Raw genomic sequence first — 22982 nt, 5'->3', positions numbered from 1 at the left:
CATAGCTTTTCTTCCAAGGAGCAAGTGTCTTTTAATTTCATTTAATTGCAGTCACCATCTGCAGTGATTTTGGAGGCCCCCAAAATAAAGTCTGCCACTGTTTCCCCATCTATTTGCCATGAAGTGGTAGGACCTGATGCCATGATCTTTGTTTTCTGAATGCTGAGCTTTAAGCCAACTTTTTCACTCTCCTCTTTCACTTTCATCAAGAGCCTCTTTAGTTCCTCTTCACTTTCTGCCATAAGGGTGGTGTCATCTGCATATCTGAGGTTATTGATATTTCTCCTGGCAATCTTGATTCCAGCTTGTGTTTCATCCAGCCCAGGGTTTCTCATGATGTACTCTGCATATAAGTTAAATAAGTAGGGTGACAACATACAGCCTTGACATACTCCTTTTCCTATTTGGAACCAGTCTGTTGTTCCATGTCCAGTTCTAACTGTTGCTTCCTGACCTGCATAGAGATTTCTCAAGAGGTGGGTCAGGTGGTCTGGTATTCCCATCTCTTTCAGAATTTTCCACAGTTTATTGTGATCCACACAGTCAAAGACTTTGGCATAGTCAATAAAGCAGAAATAGATGCTTTTCTGGAACTGTCTTACTTTTTCGATGAGCCAGCGGATGTTGGCAATTTGATCTTTCCATCAGGAAGCCTTCATAAGCCTCTTATCCCTTGAAGGAAAATGCCAGGAGCTGGGGTAAAAGCCTACTTAGAATCAAAGAAAAGGTGTCAGTAGTTTGGGGATATGGTTTGTTTAAAAGGACTGAATTCAAATGAATCATAGCCCATTCTGGGAGGTTTACCCCAATGGTGAGCATGAGCAGACAATGAATTGCCAGGAAGTTCAACAACCAAAATAATCCCCAGCCCTGGGCTCAGAGAAGTGACCTGGGATGAGGCAGAGATTACCTGGAGTCAGGAAGCACGCTTAAATACTAACTTGTTCAAAGTCTCTACTTCTGTGACCTCAAAGACCCACATGTGTCTGATCTCAGACACCCACCCGCCCCTACTGAGTGACTACGGACACCCTCCTGGGCCCTCTTCTTACACAACCTAATTTCCACTCTAATTTCCTTGTAAACACATTCTTACAGGCATGCAACATTTTTTAAAAATTTATGTAATCCTATCTATACTCTTATCAATTAGTAACTTTAGTTCCAATTCATGAATTAGGGATGGAAGGAAGCTCAAAGATTTAGTGATTCATGTAACTGGTGGGGGCTATATGATGGCACCCCACTCGAGTACTCTTGCCTGGAAAATCCCATGGATGGAGGAGCCTTGTGGGCTGTAGTCCATGGGTTGTGAAGAGTTTGACACGACTGAGTGACTTACTTCACTTTCACTTTCATACACTGGAGAAGGAAATGGCAACCCACTCCAGTGTTCTTGCCTGGAGAATCCTAGGGACAGGGGAGCCTGGTGGGCTGCCGTCTATGGGGTCGCACAGAGTCAGACACGACCGAAGTGACTTAGCAGCAGCAGCAGCATACTCATACTAGGGTTTGTCTTGTCTTAGAATTTGTCCTGTGGCCACGACACCACAGTGCCTTCATGGTAGACAAGCTTTCTGAGTTTCAGTCTGCCGGTGTGTAAAATAAAGGACTTTGGATGACTTAAGGCATAAGATCTTTTCTAATTCTGAAAATCCAAAAACTGAACACAGGCTAACAAAATTAGGAAGCTAGTCAAATGAAGAATTAATATCTGGTTCTCCTTTCACTTTCTGTTTTGTAGCATTTGCAAAGAAATGTATGTGGGGTAGAGAGACTGCATTTGAAACTGGTAATCTTGAGATGTTTAGGCTTAAAGTCAGTGAGGAGGTGGAGGGAGCTGAAGAATAATTAAGAAGAAGAATGCACAGCAGTAACAGCTTTGATGGTGGTCAGAGCTATCATCTGTTGGATACATACACTAATAATTTCATGTAAGTTAAGTGATACCTAATCCTTAAAACATCCTTGACAATTAGATACTTCATGCTCATTTTCTAATCATGTTTCCTCTTCCCTATCATCACCATTCTCTCCTGCTTGAAAATGCAAAGAATTTATGGAAAGCCAATTAGCATCAAAAATTTATATATGTCATCATTCATCTTTACATTTGGAGACATTGATGCACTGAGTTTTTAAGAAAGTTGTTGAAGATCAGACTCAGTGACCTCGTCAGGATTCAGACCCAAAGATGTGCCATTATCCTACAGCTCCGCTTACAGACCAGCTCCCCAAGCACCATGAGAGAACAGATGCAGGTATTGCTAATAAGTGTTTCATTTAGGGGCTCAAAGATTCCTTTAGTTCTGAAGTTATGTAAATGTTTTAACCAACAGGAGGTATAGCTGAATGAAGGAACATCACAGGTAACCTTCTTGTCCATTTAACCTTTTATCAGAGATAAAATGAAACAGAAGGGGGCTAACTAATGGGATTATTATTGAGTTGGTTGGTGATGGTTACTTAGTATGTATCATATCCCTTAATTCTTCCAAAGACCTAAAGACAGGTACCAGTACCATCCAGAGAAGAAAACCAAAGCACAGAGAGGTCAGGCTAGCACAAGGTCAAACCTGCAACTATTAGAAAGGGGGTGCGGGGTGGGGGCGGGGCACTTGAACCCAGGCATGTCGGACTTTTAAGAATCCTTGATCCATTTCCCGACTGATGGTTTCACTCAACGAACATTTACTGAGCATGCACTTCAGGTCCACATGGCACTAAGATCTGGGCCCACCTGCTTCATCCTCTCCCAGAGCCTGAACCTCATTAAGGAATACTTCTGAGCACAGCATATGGAAATGATGCTTATCGTGAAAAATGAGGCCCGGGGGAGGATCAAGCGGCAGAAGAAATGAACCGACTGTGAGGAGAACGGCATGCCCCTAGAAGACCAGGTCTCCTCAACAAAGTCACGGCAGCCAGGGCTCGAAAACGAGTCACCTGTGCTGCCCTGTGACCCCTGGAGGGGCGGGGGGGGGGGGTGGTTCACGAGGGAGGGGACACGCGCCCACGCGAATCTGTGTGCTGCAAGGCAGAGAGCACACAACACTGTGAAGCCGCTTTCCTTCGATTAAAACACACTAAAAAAGATTAGCTACCCGTGTAAAGAGCTCCGTGTGTGTGTGGAGAGGAAGGAGGAGGATGACGGAGGGGCATCACAGGGCGGACGGAGGAGCAGCAGGCACATGGAGAGTCACGCTGCCGGGACTGGGGTCCGCGCTCCGAGGCCAGCCCTGTGTGTGTGTGTCTGTCTGTCTGTGTGTGTGTGTCTCTGTGTGTGTGTGTCTGTGTCTGTATCTGTGTGTGTCTGTGTCTCTGTGTCTGTGTGTGTCCGTGTGTGTGTGTCTCTTTGTGTCTGTGTGTGTATCTGTATGTGTGTGTGTGTGTGTGTGGTGGAGAGGAAGGAGCAGGGAGGATGAAGGGACAGCACAGAGCACCCAGAGTCATGCCGCTGGGACGGGGGTCCACGCGCCGCGGAGCAGAGGGGACCCCAGTCCCCAGTGAGGCCGCCCTCCGGGTCCCGCGCGGGGCGCGCACTGCAGACGCGCAGGAAGAGGCAGGGAGAGCAGGAGAGAGGCCGCGGCCGCGGACCGGGAGGAGGGAGGTGGGGGCTTGGCCCGGGGCTACTCGGTGGAGCAGACAGACGGGCGGACACGGAGATGCTCAGCAGAGGGGGCGCGAGGGGGCGGTGGCGATATCTTCGCATCGCACACACGCTGCCTCTCTTCAGACAGTGCTGGAAAGGTCATGACCTTAGCAAACCTGTTTTCACAGCACACAGATGGTAAGGTGGAAAAAGAGCCCTGGAGAAGGGGTCCGGAAATCTGGACCCTTCCTTTCGAGCAATGCCTTTCTGCTGGGAAGCTGTGCGTCACTTCTCTGCGCTTGAGCAAACTCATCCTTAAAATTCAAGGAAGATTAAATGAGTCCTGAGATCCTTGGAGATCTAACCTTCTATGATTCAGAAGTCAATTTTTCATCATTTCTGTGCGGGTTCTCTCTAGAACAGGGCTCCCCACTCTCCGGGCTGTGAACTGGTACTTCCTATCTTATCAGCAGCAGTATTAGATTAGAAATAAAGTGCAAAATAAATGTGATGTGCTTAAATCATCCTGAAACTGTCCTCCCTATCCCCGGTCCATGGAAAAACTGTCTTCCATAAGGTTGGTCCCTGGTGCCAAAAAGATTGAGGACGACAGCTCAAAAGAATTGATGGTAAAAGCTTCAATGGCACCCCAGTATCTTCATTTTAGAACCAGTGGGCAACGCCCCAGAGGATAGGCCAGTGCCCCACCTGTCCTGAATGCAGATAAACTCCAGTATTACCAGAGGTGAGAAGTCAGTGAAACAAACAAAAAACCCAACAAAACGCACAATGTGATTCATGTATGGTAGTCATGCAGGATAGGACTTGTGTTACCATCAGGATATTTTAATAAGTTTGAACATTTGAAGAAATAATGTTGTTTTATTCAAAGTATAACTAATCTAAGTGACAGCAAGCCATTTTAAAAAAGAATTCATCTGTGTATATTATGTTTGGAGTCACCCAGCACAGCTGTCTTCATAGCTTCATAGCTTACAGGTTCTATATTACACTGACTAGATGATAAAAACTCATTAATTAACAAGCAGTAATTTGTAATTTGTGATAATTCAGCTAGAGATGATGGAGAAGGCAATGGCAACCCACTCCAGTACTCTTGCCTGGAAAATCCCATGGATGGAGGAGCCTGGTGGGCTGCAGTCCATGGGGTCGCTAAGAGTCAGACACGACTGAGCGACTTCACTTTCACTTTTCACTTTCATGCATTGGAGAAGGAAATGGCAACCTACTCCAGTGTTCTTGCCTGGAGAATCCCAGGGACGGGGGAGCCTGGTGGGCTGCCGTCTATGGGGTCGCACAGAGTCGGACACGACTGAAGCGACTTAGCAGCAGCAGCAGCAGCAGAGATGAATCAAACATATCTTTTTTCATTATCTATAAGGAAAATTATTTTGTTTTCTTAAAAATACTATATAATTAAAAAGAAATAAGCTACTAAATGGGATTAATTTTTTAAATGGCACTGCCCATTAATTAGTTAAAAAAATGAATGTAAGGCATTTTATTTCCTTTTGTTTCAGTCACACTTACCAGATCCTTGGCATTCAGAGACACTTCATCCCACCAGGGGGAGATAAAGTAATATTCACAATTCAGAATTCTCCTGAACATGAATTGATCACCTCTCTCATCATAGAATGGTTCAAATCCACAAAGTCTAGGACAAAAGATACAAGATAAAATGCCTTTAAAAGCCTCAGTGTATGTCACCAATTTTTTGCAGAAATTCAATACTGTCCTTTTTAACAGCTTCCTGTGATGAATGTATGTCTGCTAAGCTTAAGTGTGTAATTGCCTTGTTATAATTCATTTATGATTATATAAATATACAATCATGTCTTCAGGGAAGTAAAAATAGATACAAAATCAATTTAAGATTCCTACAAAAAGTTATAATCATATTAATAATTATGATACAAAGCAATAATAATATTATAATAGCTAACCCTATTACAAGCATAATGCTATAGTGCTATTTCCAAGTGTTTTTTTTCTACCAGGAATTGAGAGGACAGATTGGAGTTCTAATTTATCATAAAATGGAAAAGTTAGGATTTTGAGGATAAAAAGGTTAAAAGGTGCAAAGAAAAGTTGTTAGCCGTTTTTCTTCAGTCCTTTTCACTGAATTCTTCCATAGAGATGAAAAAAGTATTGGGTTTCCATCCCACTCCAGTTTGGGTCTCAGAGTGAACACAGACAGGAGCCTACACGGCCGGAGGGAAGTGCCTTCTGAACTGACTGCAGCGGGCAACGCAGCCCAGAGGACCGCCGCAAGGCACATGAGCCTCGCTTCTGAACATCGCAAAGACATCTCACCACGATCACTGTCACCTTCCAGCACGGTCACATAAAAATGTGAGAGGAAAGAAACAGAACCACCCTTGACATGAAAAAGAGAGACAGGAAAAGTGAGCTGCTGGTGGGACCACCAAACCTCTAATGCTTACAGGTCGGGGGAGGTTCTAAACCACTAAAGACCAAAAGGGAACAACAACAAAAAAGTCCTTGCCAGGGCGTGTGTTTCACGTGACAAAGAATGAAGGAAAAAGAATGAACACAGTAAGAAACATTTCCCCATGCCCTTCCATCAAACTGGCCTGGCTGCTGCAGAGCGTGAAACAGTCCAGCGGATGCGGACGCAGCAGGTGTTTAAGAGTAAGCCGTTTCTCCTGCTCTTTGGCTCAGGGACCATCCTGCTCGACAGTCCTGGTTTCTTTCAAATACTGCAGAGCCAGCCGGGTAAAGCCGAGGCTCAGGAGCACCGAGGCCGGGTTGGGCGCTCCCCCCTCCCCCCCCCGCCCCCGACCCCGTGCACTGTGGGGCCCCCGGGGAGACGCCGCTCCAGCAGAAGAAGGCACACGGCACACCCCGCCCGGCGGCCTCCTCCATCAGACACGACCATCCAGTGGGGGCCCCCCAAGGAAGACGCGGCTGCAGCAGAGGAGGGGGCACACGGCCACACCGCGCCTGCAGCCCGGCCTCGGCCTCCGGCAGACAGACACGGCCGCTGCGGGGCCCCAGAGAGACGGGGCTCCAGCAGAGGGACTAGGGAGGCGGGCACACGGTCACACCGCGCCCGGCGGCCTCCTGCATCAGACAGGGCCGCTGCCCGCGAGTCCCGGGAAAGCGGCCAACCGTCCAGGCTTAGTTGAGGAAACTCGCACGTTCTGTCTTCCGGAATTTAGAGGGAAAAATGACAGCTCTGCAAGTGGGGCACTCAGACGCCTTCCTGTCATGCTGGACACGTCGCAAACCTGTGCGCCGAGACGGGGTTAGCAGGTTAGGTCATTAGCCTGAAGGGTGGGGCCGGGAGGCGCAGACACGGAGCAGCAGGCGAGAGCGCTCGGGGCACAGTGAAGAGCCCGACGCTGCGGGGCCGGCCCGGGAGCCGGCCGAAGCCGAGGCGGGCTGTGAGCAGGGCGCCACGGGACAGGACGCAGCGCTGAAAGCTGAAGGCGAGAGTGTGAATCTCCGATGTTATCTGATTCTGACCTGAAAACCACAGGAGTTGCTTTTGTCTGTAGGGATAAAGGGCTTAGGTTTAGAAGGTAGAAGGAGCAGAATTCTTCTGAGAAACAACAGAATGGCCTTCATGTCCAAGCTACTGTCATCCTTAGAAATAGCAGGGTCATAGCACAAAATACCTGTGTAGAACTTTTAATAATAATAAAGGAGGTACATAAACCCAAGGGCACAGTCCACTGTAGAAAATGTTCCAGTGAGCCTTGCCTAGTAGACTTCATCAATCATTAATGGACTACAGATTAAATAACAAGTCCCCAGTCTCAGGGGCTGACAGAAGTCGGACCAGAACTAAAGGATATTAGCTGTGAGCGGCACCGTTAGCTGCTACCACTTACTCAGCCAGCAACTTTCAACTAACGGGCTTAAGTGAACTATGGGAAAGAAACCTGATAGATTTTTAAATTATTTTCAGGGTTATAATAAGATGCTTCTCCAATAGTCACATTTTTTTCTCTTCACGTTCCCATGTTAGTGACATGGGAGTGTCATTCATTCCATATTTCAGGTTTCCAGGGCAAATGTTATTAAATTTCCTGCCTCAATCTCTCTGTTATCACATATCCTTAATTCTTCAACCCCTTTTATCACATTTCAGTAAGAAACTCTACTTGGGTGGGCACGTTTACATTTTAGGGGCAAATATGAAGCAGTATTTGTAGTTCAGTTTTTCAATGAACATCATTAAGCATAATATGTCACCCACACAATTCAGGAGACAACCTTCTTCCACAGCACAACAGTGATCTTAAATGTAAGCTGAAGGAATTCTATGACATGACCTTATGAATTCATTACTAATGAATTAAGCACTAAGTATGGAAAACAAATTACCTAAAAGTTTGCACTTTCGTAAGAAAAAACATGGTTCCCTAGCTCTCTCAATTCTTTTCAAACTTTAATACATCCTGGAAGTGATCACTGAAAATATCTTTTGACATTACATAATAGCAGATGACTATTTTATGGTGTGCTTGTTAAACCTTTTTATGGTTGCTACTGACCAACATATAACCCAGGTGAACTCAAGAGTTTGCTAACTTGCTTGGAAGTCTACCCTGGTTACCCTCTTCCTAGCCCATATTACCTAGACACTGCACTTTCTAAGATCACTATTAAATTAACCAAACCAAACCTCTTCCTACTATGGACTGCACTGTGTTCTCCCCGATCAGGACGTTAGGCCCTGAGCCCTGCATGATGGCATCTGGAGATGAGGGCTCTGGCAGTTAAGAGAGTTCGACGAGGCCACGAGGGTGGGACCTCGTGCTGTGATCAGTGCTCTCACGGAAGAGGGACCACAGAACGTGCTTCCTCTTCCTGCCTTGGGAGGATACAGGGAGAAGGCAGCTGTCTGCAGCCAGGAAGACCGCTCTCACCAGGACCTGAGCTACTAGCACCTTTGACCTCCAGAACTCCAGGACTCCACTTTTGTTTCTGTAGCACCCAGTCTCTGTGTTTTGTTACAGAACCTGAGCTGCCTAATTCACTTTCTTCCACACCCTTCAAAATCTCTTTACAGATTTGAATAATACAGGTTCCAACAATTAACTTGGGCTTCCCAGGTGGAAGGTAAAGAATCCACCTGTCAGTGCAGGAGACGCAAGACATGTGGGTTCGGTCCCTGGGTTGGGAAGATCCCCTGGAGAAGGAAAGGGCAACTCACTCCAGTATTCTTGCCTGGAGAACCCCACAGACAGAGGAGCCTGGTGGGCTACAGTCCATGGGGTCGCAAAGAGTCAGACACAAGAGTGCACATGGCACATGCACAACAATGAACTCTGCAGTACCCTCTAAAGTGAAAGTGAAGTTGCTCAGTCGTGTCCGACTGTGATCCCGTGGACTGTAGCCAGGTTCCTCTGTCCAGTATCCTCTAACTGACAGCCAAGTCCACTTGCTTTGATTTAAGCTTTGGAGCTCAGTGCAGTTTGCTTTTGCAGCTGTTCTACAGGCAAACCTTCCTCTCCAGACACTCTCCCATCACTCTGGACTATTTCCTTCATATTTGTCCGCAATTCCATCATCTCTTTGGCAGACTGAAACCCATTGTTTATTAGTAGACAGGAGCTTAGAAATGGAGCTGGAGATACCAGACAGTGAAAGATTTAGCCCCCCGCCTTTTTTCTACCAGAGAGAAGTTTTCTCTGAGTTCAGGGTATTATACTAAAGGTCCTTGAGAACTTAACACATATAGGAAATAAAACTGATAGCCAAAATGCCTTTAAAACATTCCTGATAAGACATATATAGGTTTGGGATTGCTTCAGAGGTTAAAGAACCATTTGTCCCTTAAAAAGGAATAATACTCTTATCATTTGGATGACCTGCACATAAGTAAAACAAGAGCAAGTTTAATAGGTGGTTTCATGCTCATTACTACCATCAAATAATGAATTGTTCCCCAGTCTGTGATACACTGCATAGTACAATGAGACACAGCGAAGCCCTAGACCGAAGTTCTTGCCCCAAGAAAACTACAAAACATGATGCTCGTTTCCCGAAAATTCTTTCATTAACTACTCTTAGCACATCATAGAGAACCACAAAAAGGTAAAAGGAATCTTGCTTTTTTTATGAGGACTCTAAGTACTTGGGCTTCCCAGGTGATGCTAGTGGTAAAGAAACTGCCTGCCAAAGCAGGAGACATGAGAGACAGGGGTTCGATTCCCGGGTTGGAAAGGTCCCCTGGAGGAGGGCATGGCAACCCACTCCAGTGTTCTTGCCTGGAGAATCCCATGGACAGAGAAGCCTGGTGGGCTACAGTCCATGGGGTCGAAAAGAGTTGGACAGGCCTGAGCAATTTAGCATGCATGCACACATAAGTAACTAGAAGACACTATTGCAAAGGGAAACAGTATGCTTAGAGATCGCTTCTATTCACTTACAAAATGTAGGTGATTATCCCCACAGACCACATGTCCACCTCGGGTCCGTAGGCACAGCCTCTAAGGATTTCAGGTGCTGCAGAAAGAGTGAAAACGGTGTTAGAGCTTAAATTCAACGTTCACATTTTAGTCACAAGCAATGGAGAAGAAATGAGTTCATCAACAGAAACTTCAGAACAGGTTTAGAACCAATCTTCTCTCCTCAAACCGAAGTACGAGGCTACAAATTCTTATGACAATTTTAGTGGAAAAGATTATAGTCTCTCTGTGTTTGGGGTACATAAAAATAAACTTACTAACTTTAATATTCTACATCAGAACATCATGATACTTTTCAGATCAGATAGCTATATCTGTACTACAAAGGGAGCTTTGTACACAGAAAAGAAAGAAATCAAAGTTCAGCATAGGAAGAGATAAGAGGCACAGTCAGGCCGCCTGAGGCCTGAGGTCTCCGTGAGCCTGTGTTTCTGACTGCGTGTAGGGCAGGGGCAGGGCGGACGGCGAGAGGGCTGGACAGTCCAGCGCTGGAGGGCAGACAAGAGCCAGCCCAGGTCTCGGCGCTGAGAAGCATCCGCGCCACAGAGCGCGGCTGTCCGCGGTCCCTCGGTATTAAGGGCGGAGAGAGGGCTTCCCTGCGCGCAGCCAGGCCGCTGCTCAGCCTGAAACGCAGGTCTTCTCCACCCCGCAGCGGCCCACAGCGTAGACCCAGCTGTGAAACAGAGGCTGACTGGGTCAACGGCTTGCCCTGAGGCCTGGAGGTGGTGTTTGCTGACCCCACTAATAACGGAAAAGACGGAGAAGTGAGAGCTCTGCTCTCTGTGCCGAAGCAGGGCGCAGGTCTACGGCCCAGAGCAGCCCTTTTCTATTCTGAACAGATGTGCTGCGGGGGTCCGCGGGGGGGCCCCCTGGAGAGGAAGCGGAGTGCTGAATGTTCCCGAGGGCGGCCCTGGGTCTGGGCTCCGCACGCCTTCCCTGGGGCGGGGGAGCCGGGGAGCCGGAGCCGCCTCCGCGCGGCCTGGGGATGTCAGGACTGGAGGACACGCCAAGGGGAGCCTCTGAAGGAAGCTGTCCTCAGGGAACCCCGAGTTATAGAGAGGACACCGCGGTCTTCCCTCTGACGTCTTCCTGCTCTGTTTTCTTCTCTCAGGATACCCTCCCTCCTGTAGAAACTGTCACATAAGACGCAGGAGGTGAAGGGCCTGTGGAATGGGCCTGCGTCCTCGAGCTCCGCGCGGCAGTTCAGCGGGAGGCACCCTTTGAGGAGCGGGATCTGGGCTCCACGGGCGTCTATTCCTAGAACAATTTCCTTTCGAGACTTAATTAACATAATTAAGAAAAATGCGCACTCAAAGCCAGTACCACCCTCTCTGCCAGGCTCGTGCGCATCCCCAGAGCCATCTGGACCCCACAGACGGTCTCTCTGGGGCCCAGGGGCCTCTGCACTGACCTCCCACTCGCAAACGCCTTGCTCAGCGTCGGGCGGAGGAGGCTGAGGTGAGGCTGCAGCTTTCAGAAGGGCCGGGGGCTGAAGGCGCGCACATGTGGCACAGTCAGAGCCACGTATCCTCCCCAGGCCAAGTCCCACACCAGGGAAGCATCATCAACTCCATACTGACATTTAAACATACACATGAAATCACTGCAGATGGTGACTGCAGCCATGAAATTAAAAGACGCTTACTCCTTGGAAGGAAAGTTATGTCCAACCTAGATAGCATATTCAAAAGCAGAGACATTACTTTGCCGACAATGGTCCGTGTAGTCAAGGCTATGGTTTTTCCTGTGGTTATGTATGGATGTGAGAGTTGGACTGTGAAGAAGGCTGAGCGCTGAAGAATTGATGCTTTTGAACTGTGGTGTTGGAGAAGACTCTTGAGAGTCCCTTGGACTGCAAGGAGATCCAACCAGTCCATTCTGAAGGAGATCAGCCCTGGGATTTCTTTGGAAGGACTGATGCTAAAGCTGAAACTCCAGTACTTTGGCCACCTCATGCGAAGAGCTGATTCATTGGAAAAGACTCTGAAGCTGGGAGGGATTGGGGGCAGGAGGAGAAGGGGATGACAGAGGATGAGATGGCTGGATGGCATCACTGACTTGATGCACGTGAGTCTGAGTGAACTCCGGGAGTTGATGATGGACCGGGAGGCCTGGTGTGCTGCGATTCATGGGGTCGAAAAGGGTCGGACACGACTGAGGAACTGAACTGAACTGATGAGATGCTGAGAGTCTCATATTTTCTGGGTCTTGGTTTTTACCTCTAGTAAATGAATTGCACCAGCTAATTTCCAGGTTTCATCTGGGTTTCATATGCTGTCATCCAAGTGAAGGAAGAGTTGTTGAGAGTCCAGGCAAGAAAAGAGGACGGGTGCTCCCCCTGTGCACCTGCTGCAGGACCCCTCCTGTAGAGCCTCTGTGCCTGCTGCCCGAGGGCACCCATCCCCAGCTCCGGGGGGGTCCATGCCCAGCCCGCGCGTGGGGAGGCACCTGCGGAGGCCAGCAGGCTGTCTTAAAGGTCCGGGGCTTTCCCTGACTTTGATCCTTGTAGCTCCCAAGTCAAGGGACCCAAAGGAAGCGAATACTATAAAACAAAGTCCTTTTTGAAACCATGTTACAGGGTTTTAGTTGGTTCTACCCGATGTGGCAATATCTGACCTCCCTTCCCAGCACTGGGTGCAACCTTACTTGCCAGAGGCAGCTTATGTCCTTGTGAGGCATTATGCTGCAAGATGAGTAAACTGGTGGGATGAAAAGCTAGACTTCCCATGTGAGGTTGACTGAGACGAAAGGAATACAGAATGTGTTTGTCCTCCATAATAAATTTCTCTTAAAAAGAAATTTTAAAATGGATTTATTATATTCACTATCATAATATAAAATTTGGATAAAATCAACCTAAATACCTAGACACAATTAGATATTAATACACAGTAACCTTTAAATATTTTTGATCACTAGTTAATAGGACTGTAACTTCAGAGCCAGCAGAATACATTCTTGTAATCTATGTGAACCCTTTCCAAGTGCCAAAAGCTTTTCTAGAATAAATTTCAGTCTCTGGCACATCAGTGTTTCAAGTCTCCTACGTATCACATGTCCTGGAGGGTAATTCTACATATTTATGATTTTCTTAAGGGTTAGAAATAGTTGACTACTTCCAATTCAGTTCAAGAAAAGGTATCAACCAGTCTACCTTTTAATGCTATTCATACAGACACTCCTGGAAGTCCTTCATATATTTTCTTATCTCATTGCCAAAACAAACAAATAAACAAGCAAAATGCAGGGGCAGGGGAATAAAAACATTCAAGGTGTACTACAGTTGTTTTTTTTTTAACATGTATTTTAAATGATTTCGAATTTTTTCAGAAATAGTTAATAATCATTCATTGATTTTCCTGCCTGTCTTCTAAGTAGAGTCAAGTTTTCTGCTACTTCCTAAAGTTACCATCATTCATGTTATTGCTCACTAAACACTAAATGCTACAGAACTCCCAGGATACCTGACAGTGTAATGTCTAGAGATTGAAGGTATATATAAAGATTGGAATGAATTTATTTTAGTAAATAAAATCACTGTAACTTGAAATGGTTCTAAAATAAGCAAGATTAGGTATAGCCTGTGACATTTGACTGATGCTAGGTTTTCCTTCTCCTAAAGTCCTAAGAGAAAAATAGAGGGATAATTTGAATGACTGACTCTACCTTTTTTCTTTGGGGCTCCAAAATCACTGCAGATGGTGATTGCAGCCATGAAATTGAAAGACATTTGCTCCTTGGAAGAAAAGCTATGACAAACCTACACAGTGTATTAAAAAGTAGAGACATCACTTTGCCAACAAAGGTCTGTGTAGTCAAAGCTATGGTTTTTCCAGTAGTCATGTATGGAGGTGAGAGTTGGACTATAAAGAAAGCTGAGTGCCGAAGAATTGATGCTTTTGAACTGTGGTGTTGGAGAAGACTCTTGAGAGTCCCTTGGACTGCAAGGAGATCCAACCAGTCCATCCTAAAGGAAATCAGTCCTGAATATCCACTGGAAGGACTGATGTTGAAGCTGAAACTCCAATCCTTTGGCCACCTGATGCGAAGAGCTCATTTGAATCCTCATTTGAAAAGTCCCTGATGCTGGGAATGATTGAAGGCAGGAAGAGAAAGGGATGACAGAGGATGAGACAGTTGGATAGCATCACCAACTCAATGGACATGAGTTTGGGTAAACTCCGCGAGTTGGTGATGGTCACAAAGAGTCAGATGTGACTGAGGACTGAACTGAACTGAACTGACTGAACCTTCATTTTGTTGGTGCCCTAGATGAGCATGATCCCTTCCGACCTACCGAGTTAAAACCACAGAATGGTATTCTTTATTGGAAGACTTTTTCAAACTGTTAACTGTTTTTGAGAAAGCCCAATCCAAGGGAAACCAGGCACAGGAAATCAAGAGGTTTCTTTACTCACTCATTCAACTGATGATGAACTGCATTTGTTAAGCACATGCCGTGTGACAAGTGCTGTGGGTCGTGGTGGGGAATGAGGGGGCGTTACAGAGAACAAGTCTCCACTACCACAGAGAAAACCACACGAAGAAACATAGACTGGTAACCGGAAGTGCTTGGAGGGAGAGTGTCTGTAACAGAGGGTTGACCTGGTCAGAAAGATCAAGAAAGGTATTCAGAAAGTGAAGTTTAAACACATGTGGAAGATCTAGAGAAGCTAACCCGGCAAAGGGAGAGAGGTAGTGGCTGAGCAAACAGAGAAGAGGGCTCCCTGAAGAAAGCAAAGGCAATGAGACCGCTCAGGGAGGAGCCGGGACTCGGGAAGGGAGGGGTCAGCACGGTGCGGCTCCCCGTGCCAGGCGGGGCCCCAGGGCGCCCGCAGGCAGGTCAAGGCCACTGCGGGTTCCACTTCATCAGAGCTTTGTTGTTGTTGTTGTTGCTCATTTGTGTTTAAATTCTCTCCTACATTTTCATTTTAACCATTCAAAACCTATAAGAAATACAGCCAATATTTTCGAATAACTATAAATGCAGTATAATGTATAAAAATTTTGAATCACCATGTTGTATACCTGAAACTTATGCAATACTGTCCATCAATTATACTTCAGTTAAAAAATAGAAAAGATTTATTTTCACCTTAAAGCCCGAATCTGACTTTATAGAAGTACAGCGGACAGACACAGTGGGGCTCGCAGTGCAGAGGCTGATCTTGAATTCAGAGACTCCTGGGCCACAGAAATCCACGGCACCCTCAGCACCTAGAAACTCCTCTAAGCACTGCCCCTGGGGATTGAGCAGGAGGAGGGAGAGCCTGTTTGGACCTTCTCTGCTCCTTCCTGCTTCCCAGCTTGGCCAGGAGGACCCCGAGGAGGTGCCTCCAGGGCGCCTCCTACAGGCTCACAGAGCTTACCAGCTCCTACGGTGCCCACGGCAGGCTTTCCTGAGCATCAGTACCGTGTGTGGTCCTCTGTTACGGGGTCCCATACATTTGGCAAGAATCAGGAACAACCTTTTCAACTTTGTCAAGGGCAGTTTTTGCTTTGACAGTAGAGAAGACAGGTAATGTCTGAGTGCAGTATGCTGAATGCTATTACAAAGGTATGGACCAGATCAGACTGTGACACAGCTGAAAGGCTTCTGGGGCTGGGGGTGGGGGTGCTGCCTCTGGCCAGGAGCAGACGTGCCGGTTTACTGCAGTGAACCTCAGAACACTGCCATTCTATACACGCCTTGCTGAGAACACCTCGGACACTTCAGTTATTTACCATTTGCTAGTGTAGAGCAAGAAAAAACGTCTGAAGGATGTTTTGAGACATAAGTGATAGGCCCTTTATGTTCTAACGCATCCGTTCTATTTTCCTTGGCTCTTTTACATTCCAAACATCAGTCAGTACAACTCTCACTGTTCCTCATTTCAGCTGTTAAAGAAGTCTTCCTTGCCACATGAATCATATGACATTTCTTTTTGTATAAATCTTATAAATGGATGAAGAAAGAGCCTGTTTATTTTTCTCACTTCACTTTTTTGTTTTTTAAATGATACCCTGAAGAGAAAATCAAATATCCTAGAACACCTAGTGCGTTCAGAAGCAGACAAAAGAAACACGACTTATTTTTATCACTCTGTGAAAGTTTCATTTCTATGAAAGTCACTTTTCTGTGATTCCCTTGACTTGGAGTAATCACTATTTGTTCCAAATCTTAATCATACTGAATCTCCTGGTCACTTTAAAGCTGTGATGGATGCTGGCTGAGGGATAGCAAAGGAGTGTCAGTTGAAAAGCCATCTTTCCATTTTTGTGGGAAAAGGCAGAGTATAAATAAATACACCATATAATTAATTATCTCATCCTAATAGTAACATTATATAAGAACCTCTTTTTTATATGACAATAGAGATATAAAGTGATGGATTTAGCGTTCAAACTGTCTCATGTTATGTTGGCAAATACTGTGCTTTTCTCTAAAGGAACTATACACCTCACTGATAATTATCAGCAATAATTCTTTTTGAAACGTTTACTGTTTATTTTATACTTATCCTTTCTGTAGCAAACACTCTAAAATGGAACATCCTGTGGGTGTTGAGGGCCCACATGGCGCATTTTAAGCGCCTCTCCTACCCACGCGCCTCAGTCAGCTCTCGACCCCTCTCCTCGCGTGGCTCCACCCTCACATAGGCAATAACAGAGCCGAATCCTCACAGCAGGCGATTCGCGGGGCGGCTGGTTCTTTCTTGAAGTGGTCTCTCACAATTATAAGGAAGAGGGCATGGAGAATGATTTGCGATACTGAGACCAAGAAGTTAAGGATTTCCAGTACATTAGAAGATTGTCTGTAAGGCGGACACAGAGACCAGACCCACGGACGCAGAGAGGGGAGGGGGAAGATGGGATGAAAGGAGACAGGAGCACGGGAACATACACACCGCCGGGTAAACAGAGCCGGAGGGGCCCTGCTGCGGCGGGGAGCGCACATGCCAGCTCGGCGAGAACCCGGGGGTGGGCGGGGACCCTGCACACCCACAGCCCATGCACGCTGATGCCGGCAGAAACCAAAGCAACACTAAAGCAACTGTGCTCCAACTACATAAATGTATTTTAAAAAGACTGTCTCTAAACTAAAGGGAGCAGGAGAAGTGAGGGGGTGCCGTTGGTGACAATCTCTTTAGACTCCATTTTATCAGCCATCTCAGGTCAAAATATACTTGGTTAAGTGCTCGTTTGGCAACTTAGTTGACAAATACAGAACGCATACAGGGATTCTGTGGGAATACCACTTAATACTGTACAGGTGACCAGGACGTGTGCAGGGCTCTCCCCTCTGTCCCTGTCTGGTGCTGACCCTGCAGGATGCACAGGCAGGTCTGGGACCATCTCCCACGCGACAGAGGTGGCTGCTTGTATGAGCCCCTTAGCTGCTGGCAGCTCTAGGTGTTAAAACATGGATTTTTGCGCTGAGCCCCAGACTGGTGTCTTACACAGCTATTCATTCCTAGCTCTGCCCTGCGGAGTGTCTGTTGGACCGTTTGAATGGTAACGAGGTCGCCTCTTCTCCCTGGCCTCCTGAAGGCGATGCTGCCTGGGTGTCAGTGGGATCACTTCTTTTTCTGCTCGAGGGATGCTGGACAGTCTCGTGACTTTAGGTAGCACCTACACACTGGTACCAGCAGCCACACCCTGGCTTCTGAACCTCAGACACATCCGCCGGGGTGTCACACAGCACCCCACGGCCAGCAGCCCTGCGCCTGCTGCTCGGGAGGCGTTCCGCTGCAGGGAGGGCAGCTCTGGGGTCTCAGGCCCCCTGTCCCCTGCAGTCACACGCCCGCCAGCCGCCTCCTCGCGGGCCGGCGCTCTCTTCCTCAGGCTGGCGCGCTTAGTCCCTGTCCCTGGAATGTTCTTTCCCGGGTGTCTATACCACGGGCTCTCTCCCTGCCCTCCTCCAAGGCTGTGATCTCCTCTCCCATGAAGCCTTCACGGCTTACCCTGTTTAAACATTAACTCAGGCTCGCAGCACTTCCTGTCTTCTTCCCCAACTCTAGGTTCTTCCACAGAAATTCCTTTTATATAGTTTACACATGTATTCTGTTTATTGTTTGTCTTCTCCCACTAAAATTTACCTTCCCTAAGGAGTTTTTTCACTGCTCTATCTCAAGCACCCAGAACAGTGCCCAGTGCATAGTAAGAACTTAGTGAAATTAAATGAAAAAAGACTGAAGTTCCACAAAACACCCTTTCTTTAGGTCTGTATCAGACGATACAAAGTCCCAAGAGACTCATTTTCCTCTCAGTTTAAAACTTCCCAAACAGCTCTGAGTCCCTGTGCTCTGCAAGGTCAACACCAAGATCAGCGACACCCCTGCTCACCACTCCTGGCTCGTCGCCAGCTTCATTCTCCCTTTCCTGGGCACCTCTTCATCTGGACCAGGCGCTGCAAGCCTGCCTGGGACAGTCTGCGCTGGCTCAGGGAAAGGAGATGGGGTGTGCAGGAAGGGGCAATGGGTTTGGGCCAGCCTGCTGGGTGTTCTTGCCTCCCTCAAGCCTTTCCTGCCCCGATCTCACTGTCCACGAGCCTGGGGACCATCTGGCACACAACAGCCAGTCAGGGAGACTTCCAGGCAGTGCACGTGACGTTGTACTTCATACTTATTTTTTACAGTGTTTTTAATTTTTTTAAAGTTCATTGAAAAAGAAAGTCATCATTGTGGGTATTTAATTAGTTCTCAGGTGATATAATTCCCTACATGATTAGAATACCAAGGTAATTGGATACTCTAATTATTTCACCGTAGCAATTTAATCTTCTAGAAATGAACAAAGACATGAAACTATTTTGTAAGTTTGGAAGATGGCGGTCAGGGAGACCACTTTCTCCCCCACAAATTCATCAAAAGAACATTTGAATGCCAAGTAAATTCCACAAAACAACTCTGAATGCCGGCAGAGGACATCAGGCAGCCAGAAAAGCAGCCCATTGTCTTTGAAAGGAGGTAGGAAAAAATATAAAAGATAAAGAGACAAAAGAGGTAGGGACGGAGCTCTGTCTCCGGAAGGGAGTCTTAAAAAGAAAGTTTCCAAACACCAGGAAACACTCTCACTGGCAAGTCTGTGGTGAGCCTTGGAACCACAGAGGGCAACATAACCGGGAGGAAAAATAAATAAATAATTAAAACCCACAGATCACATGCCCAACGGTAACATGCCTGCATCTGCCACTAGCAAGTGGGGGCTGGGCAGGGAGACGCGGGCTGCATTGCTTAGAGTAAGGACCAGCCTGAATGCCCCGAGGGCAATCTGAGGGAACTAACTTGGGCTAGCAAACCAGACTGTGGGATAGCTACCACACGAAAAGTCCTAACCTAACACACTGCCAGCCCTGCTCACAGAACAAAGGATTGACTAGAGCTACATAAAAAGCCCTAACCTAACACACCATCAGGCCCGCTCATAGAACAAAGGACTGAGCAGAGCTAGCTGGCTGCAGACCGGCCTATCCCACTCCGGTGACAGGCCAGCGAGGGCAGCCAGAGCCGGAAGGGGGCAATCGCAGCCCCAGAGAGGCATTATCTACCAAACTGCAAGCAGGCTTCATTGCTAACCAAGACTTCTTGGGATTCTGGACAGTCAACATCCGCCTAAGAAGGTGCACCGGCTGTACACCCAGAGAACCGAGTGGCAGGGACAGGGGAGGCGATAAGTCGCAGCAACCATGCTCGCCAAACACCTGGTCACCTGAGCTGCTCGGACCTGGGAAGAGCACAAAACGCAGGCCCAACCGAGTCTGTGCCTCTGAGGACTACCCAAGTACCTTAACCTGAGCGGCTTAGACCTGGGAAGTGCATACAACCCAGGGCCGGCCTCAGACAGTCCCCGGCAGAGCAACCTAGAGCGTAAGCAGTGTAGCCAGGGAAAGCGCACACATGTCGTGAGCGAGGGCAAACTCAGTGTGGCCGAGACACTGTGAGCACATGCCAGTGTTATTTGTTTGCAGCGTCCCTCCCTCCCCACAGCACGACTGAACCAGTGAGCCTAAAAAAGTGTCCACCACCGCCCCCTTGTGTCAGGGCGGAAATTAGACACTGAAGAGTCCAGCAAACAGAAGAAGCTAAAACAGAGGGAACCGCCTTGGAAGTGACAGGTGTAATAGATTAAAACCCTGTAGTTAGTACCGACTACATAGGATGGCGGAGAAGGCAATGGCACCCCACTCCAGTACTCTTGCCTGGAAAATCCCATGGATGGAGGAGCCTGGTAGGCTGCAGTCCATGGGGTCACTAGTAGTCAGACACGACTGAGCAACTTCACTTTCACTTTTCAGTTTCATGCATTGGAGAAGGAAATGGCAACCCACTCCAGTGTTCTTGCCTGGAGAATCCCAGGGATGGGGGAGCCTGGTGGGCTGCCGTCTATGGGGTTGCACAGAGTTGGACACGACTGAAGCGACTTAGCAGTAGCACATAGGACAGGGCCTATAGATCTTGAGAAATATAAGCTGGATCAAGGAACTATCCAAAAATTAACTGACCCCACACTGCCCACAACAACACAAGAGAAAGTCCTAGATATATTTTTTACTATTTTTACTATCATTCTTTAATTTTTTTTATTTTTAAGTCCTCTATTACTCCTTTAATTTTCATTTTTATAACCTACTATTACTTTGCAAAAAAAAAAGAGAGACCCTATTTTTTAAAGCAAACTTCATATATATATATATTTTTTATAATTTTTGTGACTTTTTTTCTTTAATATTGTATTTTTGAAAATCCAACCTCGACTCTAGATTTTTAATCTTTGCTTTTTGGTATTTGTTGTCAATTTTGTACTTTTAAGAACCCAATCTTCAGTACCCATTTTTACTTGGGAGCGAGATTACGGGCTTGACTGCTCTCTCGCCCTTTGGACTCTCCTTTGTCTCCACCAGGTCACCTCTATCTCCGCCCTCCCCCTTCTCTTCTCTACCCAACTCTGTGAATCTCTTTCTGTGTTCCGGACGGTGGAGAACACTTAGGGAACTGATTACTGGCTGGATCTGTCTCTCTCCTTTTCATTCCCCCCTTTTATCCTCCTGGCCACCTCTGTCTCCTTCCTCCCTCTTCTCTTCTCTGTATAACTCCATGAACATCTCTGAGTGGCCCAGACTGTGGAGCGCACATAAGGAAGTGATTACAGGCTAGCTTGCTCTCTCCTCTTTTTATTCCACCTCATCTCATTCGGGTCACCTCTAACTCCTTCCTCCCTCTTCTCTTCTCCATGTAACTCTGTGAACCTCTCCAGGTGTCCCTCACTGTGGAGAAACTTTTCATCTTTAACCTAGATGTTTTATAAACAGTGCAGTATAGATGGAGAAGTCTTGAGGCTACTGTAAAAATAAGACTGAAAACTGGAAGCAGGAGGCTTAAGTCCAAATTCTGAGAATACCAGAGAACTTCTGACTCCAGGGAACATTAATTGACAGGAGCTCACCAATGCCACCATACCTACACTGAAACCAAGCACTACCCAAGGGCCAACAAGTTCCAGAGCAAGATATACCATGCAAATTCTCCAGCAACACAGGAACATAGCCCTGAGCTTCAATATACAGGCTGCCCAAAGTCACTCCAAACCCACTGTCATCTCAAACTCATTACTGGACACTTCATTGCACTCCAGAGAGAAGAAATCCAGCTCCACCCATCAGAATACTGACACAAGCTTCCCTAACCTGGAAACCTTGACAAGCCACTGATACAATCCCACCCACAGCGAGGAAACTCCACAATAAAGAGAACTCCACAAACTGCCAGAATATGGAAAGGCCACCCCAAACACAGCAATATAAACAAGATGAAGAGACAGAGTAATACCCAGCAGGTAAAGAAACAGGATAAAGGCCCACCAAACCAAACAAAAGAGGAAGAGATAGGGAATCTACCTGATAAAGAATTCCAAATAATGATAGTGAAAATGATCCAAAAGCTTGAAAACAAAATGGAATCACAGATAAATAGCCTGGAGACAAGGATTGAGAAGATGCAAGAAAGGTTTAAGAAGGACCTAGAAGAAATAAAAAAGAGTCAATATATAATGAATAATGCAATAAATGAGATCAAAAACACTCTGGAGGGAACCAACAGTAGAATAATAGAGGCAGAAGATAGGATAAGTGACGTAGAAGATAGAATGGTAGAAATAAATGAAACAGAGAGGAAAAAAGAAAAACGAATTAAAAGAAATGAGGACAATCTCAGAGACCTCTGGGACAATGTTAAATGCCCCAGCACTCAAATCATAGGAGTCCCAGAAGAAGAAGACAAAAAGAAAGACCATGAGAAAATACTTGAGGAGATAATAGTTCAAAACGTCCCTAAAATGGGGAAGGAAATAATCATCCAAGTCCAAGAAACCCAGAGAGTCCCAAACAGGATAAACCCAAGGTGAAATATCCCAAGACATATATTAATGAAATTAACAAAGATCAAACACAAAGACCAAATATGAAAAGCAGCAAGGGAAAAACGACAAATAACACACAAGGGGATTCCCATAAGGATAACATCTGATCTTTCAATGTAAACTCTTCAGGCCAGGAGGAATGGCAGGACATACTTAAAGTGATGAAAGAAAATAACCTACAGCCCAGATTACTGTACCCAGCAAGGATCTCATTCAAATATGAAAGTGAAATCAAAAACTTTACAAACAAGCAAAAGCTGAGAGAATTCAGCACCACCAAACCAGCTCTCCAACAAATGCTAAAGGATCTTCTCTAGACAGGAAACACAAAAAGGGTGTATAAACTCGAACCCAAAACAATAAAATATATGGCAATGGGATCATACTTATCAATAATTACCTTAAATGTAAACGGGTTGAATGCCCCAACCAAAAGACAAAGACTGGCTGAATGGATACAAAAACAAGACCCCTATATATGTTGTCTACAAGAGACCCACCTCAAAACAAGGGACACATACAGACTG

At 46.5% G+C, this 22982-nt stretch overlaps 1 protein-coding gene across 3 annotated transcripts in view; it reads right to left on the bottom strand.

Annotated features, from left to right (window-relative positions):
- CAMK4 (calcium/calmodulin dependent protein kinase IV) overlaps positions 1 to 22982 on the bottom strand; it is a 261315-nt gene that overhangs the window by 3249 nt on the left and 235084 nt on the right. For all 3 annotated transcript variants that reach the window (XM_086413409.1, XM_086413411.1, XM_086413410.1), the window contains 2 exons: positions 10021 to 10096; positions 5144 to 5270 (listed from right to left, as the gene is read on the bottom strand). In XM_086413409.1, the coding sequence (XP_086269535.1) occupies positions 5144 to 5270; positions 10021 to 10096 (203 nt within the window). The remainder of the gene's footprint in view (positions 1 to 5143; positions 5271 to 10020; positions 10097 to 22982) is intronic.

Source organism: Bos grunniens, chromosome 7 (assembly GCF_055505025.1).
Source record: "Bos grunniens cultivar Pamir isolate PY7600 chromosome 7, Bosgru_T2T1.0, whole genome shotgun sequence".
Classification (NCBI taxonomy): Eukaryota; Metazoa; Chordata; class Mammalia; order Artiodactyla; family Bovidae; genus Bos; species Bos grunniens.
Note: the sequence above shows the minus strand (reverse complement) of the source record. Positions and strands in the feature narration are given on the sequence as shown.